This window comes from Symphalangus syndactylus, chromosome 19, assembly GCF_028878055.3.
Source record: "Symphalangus syndactylus isolate Jambi chromosome 19, NHGRI_mSymSyn1-v2.1_pri, whole genome shotgun sequence".
Taxonomy (NCBI): Eukaryota; Metazoa; Chordata; class Mammalia; order Primates; family Hylobatidae; genus Symphalangus; species Symphalangus syndactylus.
Genome location: NC_072434.2, coordinates 65,947,824 through 65,964,377, shown reverse-complemented (window position 1 = coordinate 65,964,377; position 16,554 = coordinate 65,947,824). Strand labels below are relative to the sequence as shown.

General features: G+C 52.2%; 1 protein-coding gene and 1 long non-coding RNA gene across 2 annotated transcripts in view; one reads left to right on the top strand and one right to left on the bottom strand.

Annotated features, from left to right (window-relative positions):
* Nucleotides 1-5,415: 5,415 nt before the first annotated feature.
* HLX (H2.0 like homeobox) lies at nucleotides 5,416-11,246 on the bottom strand. The gene is made up of 4 exons (XM_055234414.2): nucleotides 10,008-11,246; nucleotides 9,099-9,278; nucleotides 8,135-8,319; nucleotides 5,416-6,280 (listed from the first exon to the last, which is right to left on the bottom strand). Exons 1-4 carry the CDS (start codon nucleotides 10,615-10,617, stop codon nucleotides 5,771-5,773), a joined length of 1,485 nt encoding a protein of 494 aa, XP_055090389.1. The 5' UTR covers nucleotides 10,618-11,246; the 3' UTR covers nucleotides 5,416-5,770.
* LOC129458513 (uncharacterized) overlaps nucleotides 10,335-16,554 on the top strand; it is a 48,536-nt gene continuing 42,316 nt past the window's right edge. Inside the window, exon 1 of the long non-coding RNA XR_008649645.1 lies at nucleotides 10,335-10,626. This is a non-coding gene — a long non-coding RNA (uncharacterized lncRNA). The remainder of the gene's footprint in view (nucleotides 10,627-16,554) is intronic.

Sequence of the window (16,554 nt, the reverse complement as noted above, 5' to 3'; positions counted from 1 at the left end):
TGCAATGAAAAAACCAAATGGATGAAGGAATGCAGTAACATCTAAACCTATAGCATTAATTTATGCCAGCCACTGTTCTCATTTTGCCTTTCTTTTTAACTGTCATGAAGTCTTACAGCGATTTATGAGTTAGGTACCATTGATTATATCCCATTACACAGAGAAAACAAACCAAGTGATTAGATGAATTTTCCAAGGTCATGTAGCTAATTATTGGTGGGTGAGTGAATGAATGAATGAACGCCTCTGGGGTTAGTTCGGACCTCCTATGCTGGGCTGGGATCAGGCCCGCTTTTTCCTGCACGGTCCTCCTGCCGGTGTCCTCGAATAACCCCCCCAACCCAGAGAGTCGTTGAAGGTCTCCAGAGAGGCAAGTTCGGAGCGCATGTCAGGCGATGCTGCCGCTGCCACTTCCAAAGTCTCTTTCTGGTTCCTCATCTGTTGCGCAGGGTGGACTGTGCTAGAGAGTGAGGCTTACTATCTGCCATGGCTCCAGCTGAATCCGAGGCTAGAGGAAGAGAGAAGGATCCAGCGCAGGGGCTGCCAGGCAGGCATGATTGGGCCTCTATCTCCACATTCTGCCCAGAATCCTAAGTGTCAGCAATGTTCAATGGAAGTCGAAAAGCACCATGGATGTCGCTTCCTTTCGTGAGCACAGTGTGGCTGGGATCCTACACACTATTAGCAAAGCTAACACTGCTATTAGGTTAGTGCAGAGTGAAGGGCAGGGTATCAACCCAAAGAAGTCCCAGACCTGCGACTCCCAGACCCCTCAAGAACCACCAAGGGGAAGGGAAGGAGCTAATGGGAGCCCAACATCCCAGGCAGTGGTTGAACCTCATGATTTTTTTAAAAACCCATTGAGCTTTGATAATTTGGATCAGAATCTGGTTGCTCAGGTGTGTCTGGCACCAGCTTTCATGTTCCTGTGTACTGCAGGAGGCCCTGACCCAAGGCCCATCCTGGTCTTGGCACTCACTCTCCAGGGCACCTTGGGCAAGTATTCTCACATCTCTCAGCCTCTGTTACTTCAACCCAAAAACGAGGAAGTCGGGAACAATCATACGTGTGGAGACTTCTATTCCTGATTTCTAAAATGACAGGGGGCATGGACAGGGAAGGGATTAAAGGGCCAGGGGTTCTCCGAGCTCACCTGTCCTCAGGGCCCAGGAATCCTGTTGGAGGCTGCTGCTCTGTTAGAACCTGAGTTGAAGGGAATCTTAGAAAGTGCTCCCCGCCCTGTGTAAGCAGTCTGGATTCCCCAAAAGTGGCTGTGGCAGAGGGTAGGCACTGTGGGTTGTAATATCCAGTGTGTGAAGGGAAGCTTCAGAGAAAGCCAACTAGTTTGTCTTTGGGATGCCAGCCAATCTCATCATGACCTCAAAAATGGAGGCTGTGAGCTAGATGAGTGCATGAGTTAAATCAAAGTTTCGTATTTTAAAAAATCTTCCCTAGCCCAAACACCTATAGTTAAAATCCTCCTTAAAACTCGCATCTTCACAAATACCTTGGAGTGTGCAATCAGTCCTTTCAAACTCACAAGGCTAAAGAAGGGGAATGTGATGTCCCAGCACGTTTAGGGTCCTCTTGGTCATCTTTAAAGGGGTGTCACTACATCACGTGGGGGAGGGCTGAGCTTGCCTACTTTTTCTTCTTAAGGGAGGAAGAAGCCGGAGAGAGGGGACTAGGATGCCTGAAAACGATGGGAGAGTGCATCAACCTCAGCCTCTGACTTCTCTTCCCCCGTTTCTTGCTCCATGCAGCCCATTGAGAGTCTTAGGTAGGCGTGGGCTTGAGGAGAGGTGGGTTCAGATCTGTGGAAACAGATTAAACCTCAACAGGTTAAAGCTCAACAGATCAAGTCAAGTCGAGGTGACCGCAGAAAATCCACTGCTACAAGCCCTGGTTTCTACCACACGCCTCTCCCGACTCCGAAGCTTTCGTTGGCGGTTGCCTTCCCAGACAGGAGAACCCAGGTTTCAGTCTCCTGTTTCTTCGGCCTCTGACACCTTGAAAAGAAGCCTAGGCTCTCTTACTGCGCCTGCCCTGCGCTGGCCACAACCTAGTTCAACCCCTGCCAACATCAAACTCCAGATCCTGGGTAGAGAGGGCAGCCAGAGAAAAGATCCCAGAGTGACTGGGGTTCCTTCATGGTTGCCTCTGAGGTGCAAAGGATGTCAAAGGGATTTGTGGCAAGCAGAGTCTGAGCCCGCCTACAATCCACACGACTCTTCGTAGGGAGTAGAGGGAGAGAAGCGGGAAATCTGCCCCCTGCTCCGGGGGCTGACGACTTTGGCCTCGGGTAGCGAGGGAGGGGCACAGGAAGGCGAGGGAGACACACTGCTCGCATGAAAGTCTCTGCCCACTATCGACTGAAGCGGGCAAACGGGAGAGAAACGCGGCGCCAGCCTTCAGTGGTTTAGTCCGCGGAACTTGGCGCTAGGCAACTTCTCTGTGGAAACAAGCGCCCTACCCACCCACACTGGCTGAATAAGGCGGCAGAGGCTCGTCTCTGCTTTGCCATATGGAGGAGAATGGGGAAATTTATTCGCGTGGTTTTACCCACAAAGTGCTGAAATAGCCAGTAGACTGCCTGTCTCTCCTCTGTCTATATGAGTCTGCAGGTCTGTGTGCGACCACGTTGGAGGGGATGGGGGATGGGTATTGAGTCCCTACCCCCGCCCCGAAGGGAAACGCACCGTGGTCACCATCCCTCTGTGAGCCTCTGTGCACCTTGGTAGCCTTTTTCGGAGGGCTCCGCGCCGCGGGGACTTCGGCGGGCCAGGCAAAGCTTTGCTCAGAGCAAAGAGCAATCGCTGGCTGGAGTCTCGGGTTGTGTGCAGGAGGGGCGGGGGCCGCGGCTCTGTTCTGCTCTGCTCCGGGGCCCTCGCGCTCTCTCCTGCTCCAAGCCTCAACCCTGGGCGGTTCTGGCGCCCCGCACGGTCCGCGCTGGGCCTTCTCTTCCGGGTCTGAAAACTCTAGGTCTTGGTTGAAGAATTTCTAGCTGCCTGGCCGCCGTTGCTAGCATTTTGCGCTGCCAAGAAGACCCCAGTACCCGGGGTCGAGCGAGCAGCCCCGGGATGGGACTATCCGGCCAAATTTTAGCCTTTCCTCCCGGCCACCTGTGGCTACCCTTCTTCTAAATGAACTGTAACTTCTCCGGGGCTTGTGATATTCCGATTGTAATGAAATGTGGAAGAACTCCACTGCTAGGGTAAAGCCCCGCGAGAACTTCACGTGATAACTGTCTAGGAACTGGGGGTGGGGGTGGCGGAGGCAGGGGCGCCTCCTGCGAGCCCTAGGGTGGTATTCGTCCTTCTGACTCCCGCCCTCAGGTGCTCGCCTCCCCGGCTCACTCCGTCCCCGAGACCCCCAGCTCCGCCGTGCCCCCTGGCCTGGCGAAAGCTGGCCTAAATAAGGCAGAATTCTACCTGAAATCACATCATGACATTCCCCCATGATGATTTTCTTCTCTTTCAAAGCCCCGGGGCCCGGGCTTGAACCTACGGTCTGGATTTGGCGGTAGCGGAAACCTCCAGGGCCAGGTGAGGAGCAGGGGACGCTGCGGTTTGTATAAAGCACCCTCCCCACCTTTCTTCCCCAGGCTCGGCTCCTCAGCTAGGTGTGTGTGCCGACGCGTTATTCTCCTTAACGCCAGAGCTGGATTGAAGTGCCTCAAAATTCGATGTGCTTGAGATATCCTGCTTCCAGAATTTCAATATGTGGGGTCAGGGGAAATTGATATCGATAATGCAGACAAAACTGAGGTACAGAGGGAATCCTAAAGTTTGGCAGCAGAGCCCGTGGAAGGCTTGAAGAAACTATCCCAGCCCTGGCCCGCACCCAGGGCAGGTGGGGAGGCTGCCTTGGCCTGGAAACTCCTGCGGCACAATTAGGGATAACAGCTAGTTCATGTTCCTGTTGAAGATGGGGTCCCTTGTGGTATGCTCTTTCTTTTCTCTTGACTAAATTGTACAACTCTGATTATTCTGCCCACACTCTATTCTCACAGCTCTTGAATCATCTCGATTTGGGGACTTCGGAGGTTAGCTGGGTCAGGAAATGATCATCTTTGCATCCATGTGTTGGCTTTGGGACTTGTTATCTGTATCTTGTATCTGGCTATGCAAGTGAAAGAAGGCTCAGTCTGCTGCCTCTACTTCACCCCTGGATGGAAAAGTCTAGAACAGAGATCCTGGAATGAGCTCCAGGGGAATGTCTAAAAGTGGAGGAGATAAGCAAGACAGAGGACCGCTGAGAACGTTCCCACTCTAGCCAAGGGACTGAGGTGTGTCCTAGGCTCTCTGACTTCAGCACCTCTCCTCAACTCATTCTGAGAACTGGCCACCCCGCCTGGATGCTGGGTCTGCCAGAGACCTTGTGTCCTTCACATGCTCAGTGCCGAAGAGATTGGCACTAAGACTGATCAGGATTTCCCAAGGAAATCTGTTTGCTATAAAATCCCCCCAAAGAGCTTTTAGCAACTCCAGACATTTCACAGTTACAAGCGGGAGGACAGGTCTTGGAGAGAGGTTTAACTCTTCAGCTTTAAAAGAAACAAACAAACAAAAAAATCTTCGAATTGCCCATCCTAGTAGCAGTGTCAAGGTTTACTATGTATTTTCCAGCTGCAGTGGGTTGGGGAAACTGCCTCACGACTCTTAGCAGCTTTGGGGAGAAAGAGCACATCTAGGCGCCTCCAGTGGCCAAATTGCAAAGGAAAATTTTTGTGTGGATGAGGGAATGGAGGATGCAACTTCATGGTTCTATCCGTGGCCACATGTAGGCCAGAAGTCCAAGTTCTGATCTGGGCTGTGCCTCTGTTTAACCTTGAAGAAGTCACCCCTTTGTTTGGCATGTTTACAACCAGGGCCCTGGCACTCTAAGACCCAAGCTTCCAGCTTTAACCACTGTGTCATGTCTGTCCTTTCCTCGGCAACACTGCAGACCTGTCCTCTACCCCATCCCGGAACAAGGGAAAGTTCGTTCAGGGCTCTGGGCCCGCGCTTCGCATCCACTTAGTGATTACAGCTGTGCCTAGATTGACCCCGCCTGGCATCACTGCCTTCCCCATTCCAACTCTGAGCACTCTAGGAACTCACTTCGTCCATACTCCGGATGGGGAAACCATCTGTTGCACTGGCCTAACAGTTTCTATGGCCTGCTCCACTCTCAGGCTGCTCAGGGTTTCAGAGGGCGCTTTCAGTGGCAGTTGGCGCTAGAAATCTCTTAATTAGAAGCCTCTAAGCCCAGACGTCCATCTCTGATGTCTGTAGCAAGATGGCTCTGAGGTTGAGCCACTTCCCCTGAAACTCCAGCCTCCCACCTTCAGCTGCTGCATTCTGCAGTGCCCCCGGGACTAAGGTCCGGTTGTGGATCTCTGGCCTTAACAACCCCCAGCAAAGCCAAGCGGCCTTTACAAACCGTAGTAAACATTTTATTTACAAATTTAAGGCGTCCTAAGTGCCTTTGAGCCACGACCCCTGGGGCGAGCCAGAGCAACAGTTTAGTCAAACACCTCACAGTCGAACCAGCTTGCTTCCGGAGAGAAGTGTTCGGCTGGCTAGCAGGACACTGAGGCTCCCCTCTGCTCTGGGCAGTGCCCGCCGCAGCCAGTCGGAGCAGCGTGGGGCGAAGCGTGAATGTCGGGTGGTAGGCTCCACGCTGCGTCTCCTGTCCTGCCAAGTCGCCAACGTACAGTAAGCACAAAACCCAGCACAAGGCTGGGAGGCTGCACGCAAGGCCCGGATCCCCTCCGCCCTAGTACAGTCTATAAGCCGCCAAGCGCGCCTTGGGTTGGCTCGGGGCTTTTGGGAGCGCTGCTGGCTGTGGGCTGTGGCACAGGGAGAAGCTCCGAGGCGCCGCCGCCGCCTAGGCTGCTGGCGCAACCGGCACTGGTGCTGCTGCTACTAAGACTGCTGGCGCTGCTGAAGCTGAAACTACTGCCGCCGCCACTGCTGCTCCCACCACTCCCAGCACTGCTGGCGTTGATGAGAGCGCCAGTGACCGGGGTCTTAATAACTGTTGTTTGGTGCAGAGAACGCTCACTCCCCTCAGTCCGCTCCGTGTCGCTGGGGGCCATGTCCAGGGACTCGGAGTCGCTGCTCTCGCTCTCAGCCTCGCCTTCGGAGCGGCTGGGGCTCCTCTCGTCCTGCTCGCCATCCGCAGCCGGGGCTCCACCTGATGGCTTCTCGCCGGCCTCCTTGTCCTTGTCCTTTTGGGCCTGGGCCTCCTTGGAGTGCCGCCACTTCATCCGCCGGTTCTGGAACCACACCTTCACCTGCGCCGCGCCACACGGGGAGACAAGAAGAGACACCGAGATGAGACCCAGGTTTGCTCCTATCTGATTCGCGTGCACCCGCAAGCCACCTGCCTGAGTGAAAAAGCAACGCTTACTTGGCGACTCTACCAAGGACCAGGCACTGTGGTAGGCGCAGGAGCCAAGGGACAGCCCAGGGGAACACAAGAAGCCAGGAATCCCGGCCTAGGGAACCCACTAAGACTGTTTTCAAAATGCGACCCTCAGGCCCCAGGACTAAAATGACCTGGGTGACTGTTGGAAAAGCAGATTCCTGCACCCGACCCCCAACATACTCTTTCTCTACTCTAAATCCATGCATTTTTTTCTATCAGGACCCCCATGAGAATCTGATTAAAGTTATGGACTCCTAGCCCAGAAAAATACACATATACCCAAGATACTGCTTACAATGTCAAGGGTTTGGTGTGCCAGTGTTAAGAATTCCTGCTCTAAGTTGGCCCTCTCCTCTACTGCCACTACCCAAAGCAAGTCCCTACAAAAGCAATACTTTTTTAAAAAAAGGAAACAGGAGAAGCAGAAAGGGAAAAGGGGTTTTAAACTGTTAATCACAGTAGGGTGGGGGCACTGTTGGGCTTTCAGTAAGACAGCATTTCTTTGGTATGTTTGTATGCAAGAGCTGATAAGGACCCTGCCCCCCATTAAGGATAAACAAATTCTCCTGGGGGCTCAGAAAACACTGGAATTAAATGTGTGCAAAGTGAAGGAAGGGGATAGAGATGGGGCAGAGAATCTATATAGACATATACAATCCCCTGGGGGTCCCAACGCATTCACACAAGTTCCAGCTTCCCTTTTAAAAATAACATCCACAGCTGGTGGAAAACGGCTGGGCTCCTCCAGTGTGTGTGTGTATGTATGTGTGTGTGTGTGTGTGTGTGTGTGTACTGGGCAGGAGAGTTGTGTAATGGAGGTCAGAAAGAAACAGAGACAGCAGTTGAGGGACCAAGGAGCTAAGAAAAAGCCTGCCTCTGGCTTCTGACCTGCTGGGGACAATCAGCACCCCAGAGCTAGAGCCAGTGCTATGGGGTGCACAAAAGTGACTCTTCCACAGTCTAAGCTCGGGAAAAAAAAAAAGGCCCAGTTCGTGAATTTAAGAAAAAGAAAAAAATTAATTCAGGCACAGTACATTTCCTACTGTCTTGAAAAAATTCAAATAGGCAGAACCTGCTGAAATGCTCTTGGGTATTCTAAGAAAATCATTTTTCTTTCTTTCTTTCCCTCACCTCTCCCCTTCCTTCAGATTTTCTTCAGAGCCTAAGCCTTGTAATGTGTGGCCGCTTCAAGTGGACTCCCTGCCCTCCTGGAGCTAACTAATTCCGTTTGAAATTATATTTTCACTTCCTCAGAACTGGGGATTTCACAATCCAGCAGAAGCAGCAGGAGGAGGAGGAAGGAGGGAGGGTGGGAGGGAAAAAAAACCCAACAACAATCTCTTGCCTTTGGGTTTTTATCTTTTCTGAAATAAACTGTCTCCTACGGCGAACTGCACTACAGTTGAGTACATCAATGTTATTTCCAGTGGCCCTTTTGTTTTCTCCGTGGTTCTTTAGCCTGCTGGCCAAAATAAACATGCAGTGCTTGTTGACACACATCTTGGGGATGAGTTCTTCTCTCGGTCCTTCTCCCTTACCCCATTTCCACCCTCCTCTTCTCCTGCCTCAAGTTGCGTAGTCCACAAAGCGTCTTGCAAGTCAAGATCTTGCGTTTCCACCGCAGGAGGCCAGTCGGCGGGGATGGAGGGGGCCTACCGGACTAGGCCGTGCGCTGCTGCCCGCCCGAGGGCGCTGTGCACTGGAGCCGGAACTGCCTTACCTGTGCGTCCGTGAGGCCCAGCATCGCCGCCAGCTGCTTTCGGTCCGGCTTGGTCACGTACTTCTGAATCTCAAACCTTTTCTCCAGGCCCTTCCTCTGCAGGTTGGAGAACACAGCGCGTGACCATGAGCGCTTCCTTTTGTACGTCTGAGGCATAGTGTCCTTCGTGAGCACAGCGTAGGGACCTGCCGCAGAACGGAAGCCAGAGGGAAGAAAGACAAGAGGGCCGTTCAGTGTCCAGTCCTTGGCCTGCCAGCCTGGGGGTCCCCGTAAGGCTTGAAACTGTTTCGTGTTAACTGTCGATTCCACCCTCATTCAGAAAGCCCTTCGCGCACACACTGAATGGCCCCTCTAAGGAGGAATTTTACACGACAGTCGGAAGACCTAAAGCGAGCGTGGAGTGGAGAAGCCTGGCGGCTTGTCCTTTAATTCCAAGAGAAAAATATAAACCTCATGCGTGGCCATCAGGCCTATGAAGAGTAGACAAAAATGTCCCTCGGGCCTGAATGATGACAGCCCTGAATTATCTCGTGTGTGTGTGTGTGTGTGTGTGTGTGTGTGTGTGTGTGTGTGTGTGTTTATTCCCGCATGTGTCCAGGCACCCAGACATAAGCTCGCCAAGCACAAGTGTTTGAGGTCACCCCAAAATGTGTATATGTTAATAAGCAACATCGATGCTGCATTTTTCAAGCCCTCTGGGGCGAAAAGACTTCGAGAAAGCCCTCCACCCCACCGTCCACGCACACACTTTCTGGGCTCCCCAGGCGCCTCTACCCCTTTTCAAGGGGAACCATCCGAAGCGAGCGCTAGCTCGCTGAGAAATCTTTCGGTTTCTCTCTCCTTACTCCGTAGCCTCCCGCCCCAACTGTGAGATTGCGACACCGCGGCCGCCCTGGAGGCGTCAGTCCTGAGATTTCTGTCAGTCGGCTCACCCGTTAGGCAGTACTCTGTAGTTTTTCCGTACCTGGAAACGTGTCTTGGAACTGATGCTGAACTGAATTTCTTGGGTTCGAGTTTAAGGGACTCAGGATGGCAGAAGCCTCGTTAATGGGATCTAGAGATGCGAAGAACTGGCCGGCCGAGGGCTGCAGGCCTGAGAGGTGCACCCCGGCGGGCCGCCCACCGGTTAGCAGGGACGTGAGATCTGGGGACAAGGGAAAAGGATAGCAGGTTACATCTCGGGCACACTCACACTCTCCGCTGATTTGTTCCTCCCCTTCCCCTTGCCCTGGATTCACTTTTATTGAGCGAAGAGAGAACCCGTCTCAGCGCTGAAACCTCTCTCTCCCAACAGTTGCCAAGGAGCGACGCACGAGAAGTTCCTGTGTGTCCCTCACATCCATATGCACGCATATAGTAAGTAAAGGCTTTACATAAATCGGCTTACGGCCTCACTTTCACGTGCCTTACAAGAATGCCACAGACCCAAAACCTCCGCCCCAAGGAGGCCCCACTCTGCCCGCTCATCTAGGCGGTTTTGTTTATTATTTACACTTCCTGGGTGAAATTTTTACTAGAAATCGAAAGTGTTTCCCAAAAATGCTTTAGCTGTCAGAAAATATAATTCTGTCTCTAGATACATTATTAAAGAGATCAAAGTCATTTTAGCAGATAACGACACCAACCATTTTTATAAATATTGATTCTAAGACGTGTTTTTAAAGAATCCCTGGAGTCATTTTTTGTTTGTTTTACATGGAACAGGTGAGTTTTAGACCTAATGTTTTGTAGTTGTCTTACAATTCATTTTCTTCTCTCCCATTTTACCGATTTGTCCTTAATTGTAAAAACACTCAAAGGCACCTCAAGCCAGCCCGGGGTCCGGGGAGTGGGTCAGTGGTCAGAGGCCTGCAGCCTCCCGCCCAAGACCTACCTCTCAGCGTGTTGCCTTCTTTGACTTTTGGGTCAAATTCTGCAGATAAAATGCGGTCAATTCCAAATTTGAGGTCTTTGCTGGAGGGGGCCGGGGCCGAGCCACTGTGGTGGGGGTTCGGAACCACTCGCGTCCCCGAGGCCGGGGGCTGCACGGTGCCAGCCCGGGGCGGAGGCGGAGGCTGTTGCTGCGGCGGCTGTTGCTGCTGCGGCTGTTGCTGCTGCTGCTGTTGTTGCTGCGGGTGATGGTGGTGGTAGGCGGCTGAGAGCGGAGACAGCCGCTGCGGGAAGCCAGCCGGGACTTCGGAGGGCGCCACCACTGGGGTGGGTCGAAGCGGGGATCTGGCCGCTGCTTGGAAAGAGGCGTGCGGGTGAACCGAGCCCAAGTGAGCGGTGAGGGCGGCGGCCGAGGCCCCTGCCAGGCCCTCTGGGGCCGCCCCCAGATCCCCCACGCCGGCGTGCAGAATGTCTGCGATGCAGAAGGAGGGCTTTTTGACGGCGGCGGGGTCCAAGGGGAAGGAGCAGCCACCTGGGCCGGCTGACGAGCAGTAAGCGGCCGACCAGAGGCTGAAGTTGGAGGCGTAGAAGGGAGCCAGCCCGGCTGCGAACATCCTGCCGGGGTGAGCCGCGCGGCTGCCGCAGTCCAGCCGGACCGGGTGGGTGGGCGCGCGGGGAGGGGCGCGCGAGTCCCGGAGAAGGCGGCCGCAGCCAAGGACGATCCGCTTTCGCTTCTCTGCCCGCACTGAGGAAGACAGGCCGGGAGCCCTAGCGCCACCGAGGGAGGAGGCGAGGGCCGGATCTCGGCCGGTCACCGCCTCGCTCCCTGGCCTCGCTTTAAAGGCGGCGCGGCGCCCGCACTCCTCGCGGGCTGGAGGCGAGCGAGGGGCGCTGGGGCCGCAGGGCGGGCGGGGGAGCCAGGGAGACCGGAGCCGGACACCGCAAGAAAACCCAAATAGCTAAGCCCTAAGAGCCAAATTTAAAACAACAACAATAATAATCCGTTAGTTAGGGGGGGAAAAAAGTAATAGAAAAAAAAACTCGTCTCTAAAAACTCCCAAAGTTTTGGCAGGAGCTTTCGAGTCAGGCCCGGGGTAGGACCTCGATCCGAGCGCTCATTGGTCATCCTCGTGACCAATGGGAGCGGGGAGTGGAGGGGAATTAGGAACGAGGGGGCGTGGCAGGACCCGAGCCACGCCCCGGCCACGCCAAAGTGTTTGCTGCGGCCGCGCGGGCTTAGTAGCGCACATCGCAGTGCTTCTTGCTACTCTGCGTAGGGGCCAGGCAGCCGCTCCGGAGGGCTCTGACTCTCTTCTAACTTCTGCAGCTCCGAACCGCCACGGGGGAAGGAGGGTTGGTCACAGGAGCTTTCCTGAAGCGCTTGTCACCTGGGGCGAGTTGGGGGAGTGGGGAAGGGACGGTAATCTCACTCTTTAGGGCTCTGCAAAGCCCGCCTCCCGGTGGAGAGCGGAGCGCGCTTTGGCCCCTTTGCTTCCCTTCTCTTGACCTCATTCTGCTTTTATTCCAGGAGTCCGTGTCCTCGGCAAAGCCCCTCATCTTTCCTGGGCCCTTGCCCAAATGTTGCCGCCCTGAGTCCCGGCCCAACTCAGCACCGCGTCCGCCTCGTGCCTCCCAGGAGATCCTCCGGGAAGCGAGGAGGAGGGGCGGCCGCAAATTGGTTTTATTCTGAGCTGTCACACAGTGACAACTTGAACGAGTGACTTTTCAAACAAAATAAGACGGATGGCTCCAAACGTCTCCCTTAGACGCAGCCAAACCTTTTCCCAGAGCCTCAGAGGCTACAAAACAGGCTGCGTCCCGAAACCCGGGAGAGCGGCACGCGCGTCCCTCCTTTGCAGGAGGTTGTAGGAAATGTTAGCCTCCCTCCTCCACCACATCTCCGGATCACGTGGGGTTCGTTGTTTTGCAAGTGCCCACAAAAGCAGATTTCCGTGGGGTTCAATACCGCTTTCAATTCTGTGACAGCTTCCCCAGGAACCCCTTGGGCCTGGTTGCAGGAGAAGCTGCGTGGTGGTCAACGTCTTCCATTCGTGCCTTGGGTCTTTAGAACGCAGGGTGGTGGTAGTGGGGGTTTTGTGCAACATCGACATCTCTATTTTAAGAATTTCTTCTCTTTTAAATTATAGTCAGAATGGATTTCCCCACCCCTCTCCCAAACAAACCACAGGCCACCCAGATGAGCTGTTCTTGCACATTTTCAGGAAGAAAATAAAATTATACGAATAATGAAACCATGAAATCTTTTGTTTTCGATAGCCCTAATAAATATCTCCTAACACAGATTCTGTGGCATTTTTATTTCCCGTCAGCACGAAGGCTCCTCACCAAATAAACCCAGAAAGGCAAGTGAACTTGCCATGCCTATCTCGAGTTCAGGGTTTGAGCTTATAAAATTAATTTCTGGTGTTTTCCCTAGCCCCTTGATGCAGATGCTATCCTTTTAAGCTTTTTACTTTCTCCTGGAAAATTATCAATCACTTCCTATCAGCCAGCACTAAGATCTCTCCCTCTCCCCCTCTCTCTCCCTCCTCCCGCCCTCCAGCTCTCCCACTCTCCATCTCTCTTTTACTGAAAGGTTTTCTTCCCCTGCTCCACGCAGCCAGGAGAGAGGTGCTATTTCCAGAGATAGATGGGTGTGTTTGGCTGAGGGTAGGGGTACCTGGGGCGAGAGACGTAATAAGACCAGTTTTTCTGTGTCAAGCTGAAGGCAAAGGAGCGACAAGTACAACATGGGCAATTGAGGCGCTGGCTGAGGGTTCTGGTGAGCCTTCGGTGGGAGTGTGCGTAGCGGAGGCCGTGAGCCCTCTGCTTTCTAGTGCCACTTCCAGTTTGATTGCGATTCTAATTTGACTGCAAACATTTAGACCTCGGCCTAAGCCCAAACTCACGGTTGTGAAAGAGGTGCATTTACTCCTTACCCGAGGCAGCTCTGCGAGCCCTCACCCTCTCTCTTAAGAAATAAGACTCCCCTATCCGCTTTCATCCTTTCCAAGGTTTGCGACGCTCCGGGGTGGGCACGGGATACAGACCCGGGGGAATGCGAGCCCTCTGGGTTCCCTGAGGCGCCCACAACTCGCATCTGCCGAGATTCAAGGCCCGGAGCGCTGGGCAGATGCGGCGAAAGCGAGGCCCCGAGGCCCGCCGACTCCTCGCCGCGCCGCGAGCCTCCCTTTCTCCGCCAGGCGCGCGGCTGGATTGCAAGTTGCAACTTCGCCTGCGCGCCCCTTGCTGTCCCAGGCCTCGGCTTCCTTGCAACCGCCTCGGCGCCATCCAAGGCCTTACTCCCAGCTCCCGGAGGCAAACGCGAAATACGAGTCTTTGGAGCGACCCCCGCCGCCCCCTCTACCTCTTCCCCAGGCCCAAGCCTGGCCCCTGCAGGCCCCTCGCCGAGTTCTGAGCCCGCAGACTCCCGCCCTCCTTACTCCCCACTCTTCGGAACCAAGAAAGCAGCAGGAAACCCTGGGCTCGCCGGAGTTCAGGTCATCTCCTGTTTTTTGATGGACTCAAACTCGGACTAAATGAGCGGATGTGCCTGCGAGATTGGTCTCAAAATAGAAGCGGCCTTAGTATTTTAGGATACTGCAGAAATCCTTATTTCTTCCGGAGAAAAACTCTATAATGACTCCTAGCACTTCCCCTTTCAATATTTGTGCAACTTTATCTCCACCGGCAAGTTGCTCGGGTGACGCAAATCCGCCCTTGTGTATTACAACTACCAAAATAAATGCACGGAAATCAATTCCCTTCTAGCAATGAAAATATAAATATACAGCTGCGACTTTCCCCTTTAATCTTTGCTTTCCGAGCGGCTCCGGGCTGTGGCGAAATGAACTGGCCCAGAGCTATTGAGCCGGGCAGGGAGGTCCTGAGGGTAGAGGCGAGGGCTCCCCAGGGCCTGGTAGCCATGGGGGTTGAGGATCTAACAGGAAAGAAAAGGGCCTGGCTAAACCGAATTAACTTGAGCTTGGTCTACGCAGCGGAGACCCTAACTGTGGCCTCATTTCTTTGGAAAATGTCACATTGGCTGGGGTTTCTGATCATTCTGACTGCTGTTTTTAATGCTTTCAACTAATCCCTTCACTTTTCCTAGTTAAACACAGCCAAAGACGATTTCACCATATTGGGAATGGATAAGATCAGAGGAGGTTCGTTTTATAATTTAACAATATAGCTTATGGGGATTTAGGGTTCAAAAGAGACCTGAATCAGGGGCTTATGCAATGACTGAGGCAAGAGATGGGTTTCACCATCCTTTGGTTCTCCCTGTCTTTGGAGCCTCCATATTTAAATCATCAGTGCAGATTTTTGTCCCAAAACCAGAGTCACAGATCCACACTGAGCATAGGTCAATTATAGTGAATGCTGGGCCTTGTATATTACAGGACCATAACTCTGCAAGGGCTTGAACTGGCTATATCTGCTATCTGTTTTGCTTTTTCTTGTACATTCTGGGCAAAATAATGTGCAAGGCAGTTGCTCTGTGGACTTCGGAACCCCCTCCTCTTAATTTCAAATATTCTTGCAAACATGGTATCTACTGGCTTAAAGAAAAGAGATGGAAATAATTAAATATTTACAATCAGAAAGAAAAAGAAACACAGCTTATCCAGCTACTTGAGAATTCAAGAAATTTGCAGCAATGTATGAATCTGTGTATACTGTGCCTGTCTTTCTGCCAGCTGGAGATTTATGGATCACTGGGCCCAGCAGTCATACTTAGTGGTGGACATGGGAGTTCTGTTCTTTGTGGGTGCCAGATACTAGAGATTAGGACCCTAATGACCCCCCATAGACATACCCCCTACCCACACACACATACTTTGGCCTATTCTAAGTAGGACACAACTCTCTTTTCTTGGAGACCTTAGAGTTATTCCAGAATTTCTGAGTTTTTGAGAAGAATTGGACTTTGCTATGGGCAGGGAAAAGCAAATAATGCAATAGGGCTACAAGCATCCATAGCTATTTGATTTATTCTTTTTCCTTTTCTCCATTTCCCAGATGTGGCAGATTTGCAGGTGGCCAGCTCTCTATTTGGCTGTGGCCCTGCCCTTGAACTTTAGCCATAGGTTTTGCTCCAAAGTTTCAGACAGCCTTTTGGCTCTGATCCCATTTGCCCTTTCCTCTCATAGGGCTTCTCACATATTTCCCTTCCCTCACTACTAAGATATACCACTTTACATATATGTACCACACACACACACACACACACACACACACACACGCTCTCTGGGAATCTTAGAAATGTGGTGGGGGAGGGGAGGCAGGCAGTTTGGGATTTGCTCCTGTTTCAAAGAGCTGCTTCTCTGCCTCTCCAAGTCATCCTCTCTACATCCAGCCAAGAAAGACCCCAAATCTCATAAAACCTACGGCAGAACCCATTTCAACATGGCACATTATAACAGACTCATATACATTTGCAATGAAATCATAAAAGTAAATTATGAGAGACTATCTGTAGCATATATGAGCTTACATACTTCGTTGCACAGGCTTCTATTTAGTAGCTGTAAACAGTGCTCTGCCACTCCCAATACATTAGCCACTCACCTTGGATTTGTTGCCTGAATTATTGAATCTGAATGGCTGGTTGTTAAGGTAGGAGAAGGAAGAGTAGGTGAAAATCATATATCCAAAACAAGGAGGGATGAAAGGCGTTCCCAAAGCAGTATTTCTCTAAACAAACAAATAAACCTTCTTCCCTTTGAGACAGGTTTTCAAGTTAGAGCACAGGTTCTAAGGCCAGAAGAGGAACTCAGGCCCAGACTAAAAAGCAGTCATGGGAAGGGATCTTCTGAAGGGAAAGGATCCTGAAGCCAATGAGAGGGATTTTGCAGATATAGCCAATGGGTTGTTGTCCCCATCTCAGTGGTCCCAATCTGCCTACCAGCACCCACCAGAACTGGGACAGCCCTGGATTTAATGATGGAGTCCCCCCAGCCCTGTCCCAGCCTACCAGGCCCAGGCATCTCCCTCCCTGGAGGAGCCCACCTAGTACTGAAAGTTGGTTCTCTGCTGACACCTGCTGGACCATCTCTACATTGTTTTCTGGCAGTAACCATCCTGTGCCAGCAACATTGTTATGACGAAAGTTGACTCTTCCTTTTGCAAAAATGCAGGTTTCTAAAATTGGCTTTGACTAGCAGCTGTTTCCTTCCATATTGCAACAATATGGGAAGATCTTGTACTGTGTGCTTAAAATCACTAGACCGGGCGAGGGAAGCAGTCATGGTTCAGGAATAATACTGTGTGCATTTTATAGATCTCAAGGTCAATTCACATTTATTATCTCACTTCTTTAAAATAACCAACTGTAGGATGCCGACAAGGGATTATTATCCTATTTGACTTTAGGAAGTTGATCCTCCAAAAGGTTAAGTGGTTTGCCCAAGGTGACGTAGTTGGGAAATGGTGTTGGAGGGAACAGAGGCTAGGTTTTCTGGTTCATCAACCGGTATTATACCATCCAGCCAATTTCTTCAGGTGAGATGGTTTATTCAGAGGAAAAACTCTCTGCGCTCAATCAGAAT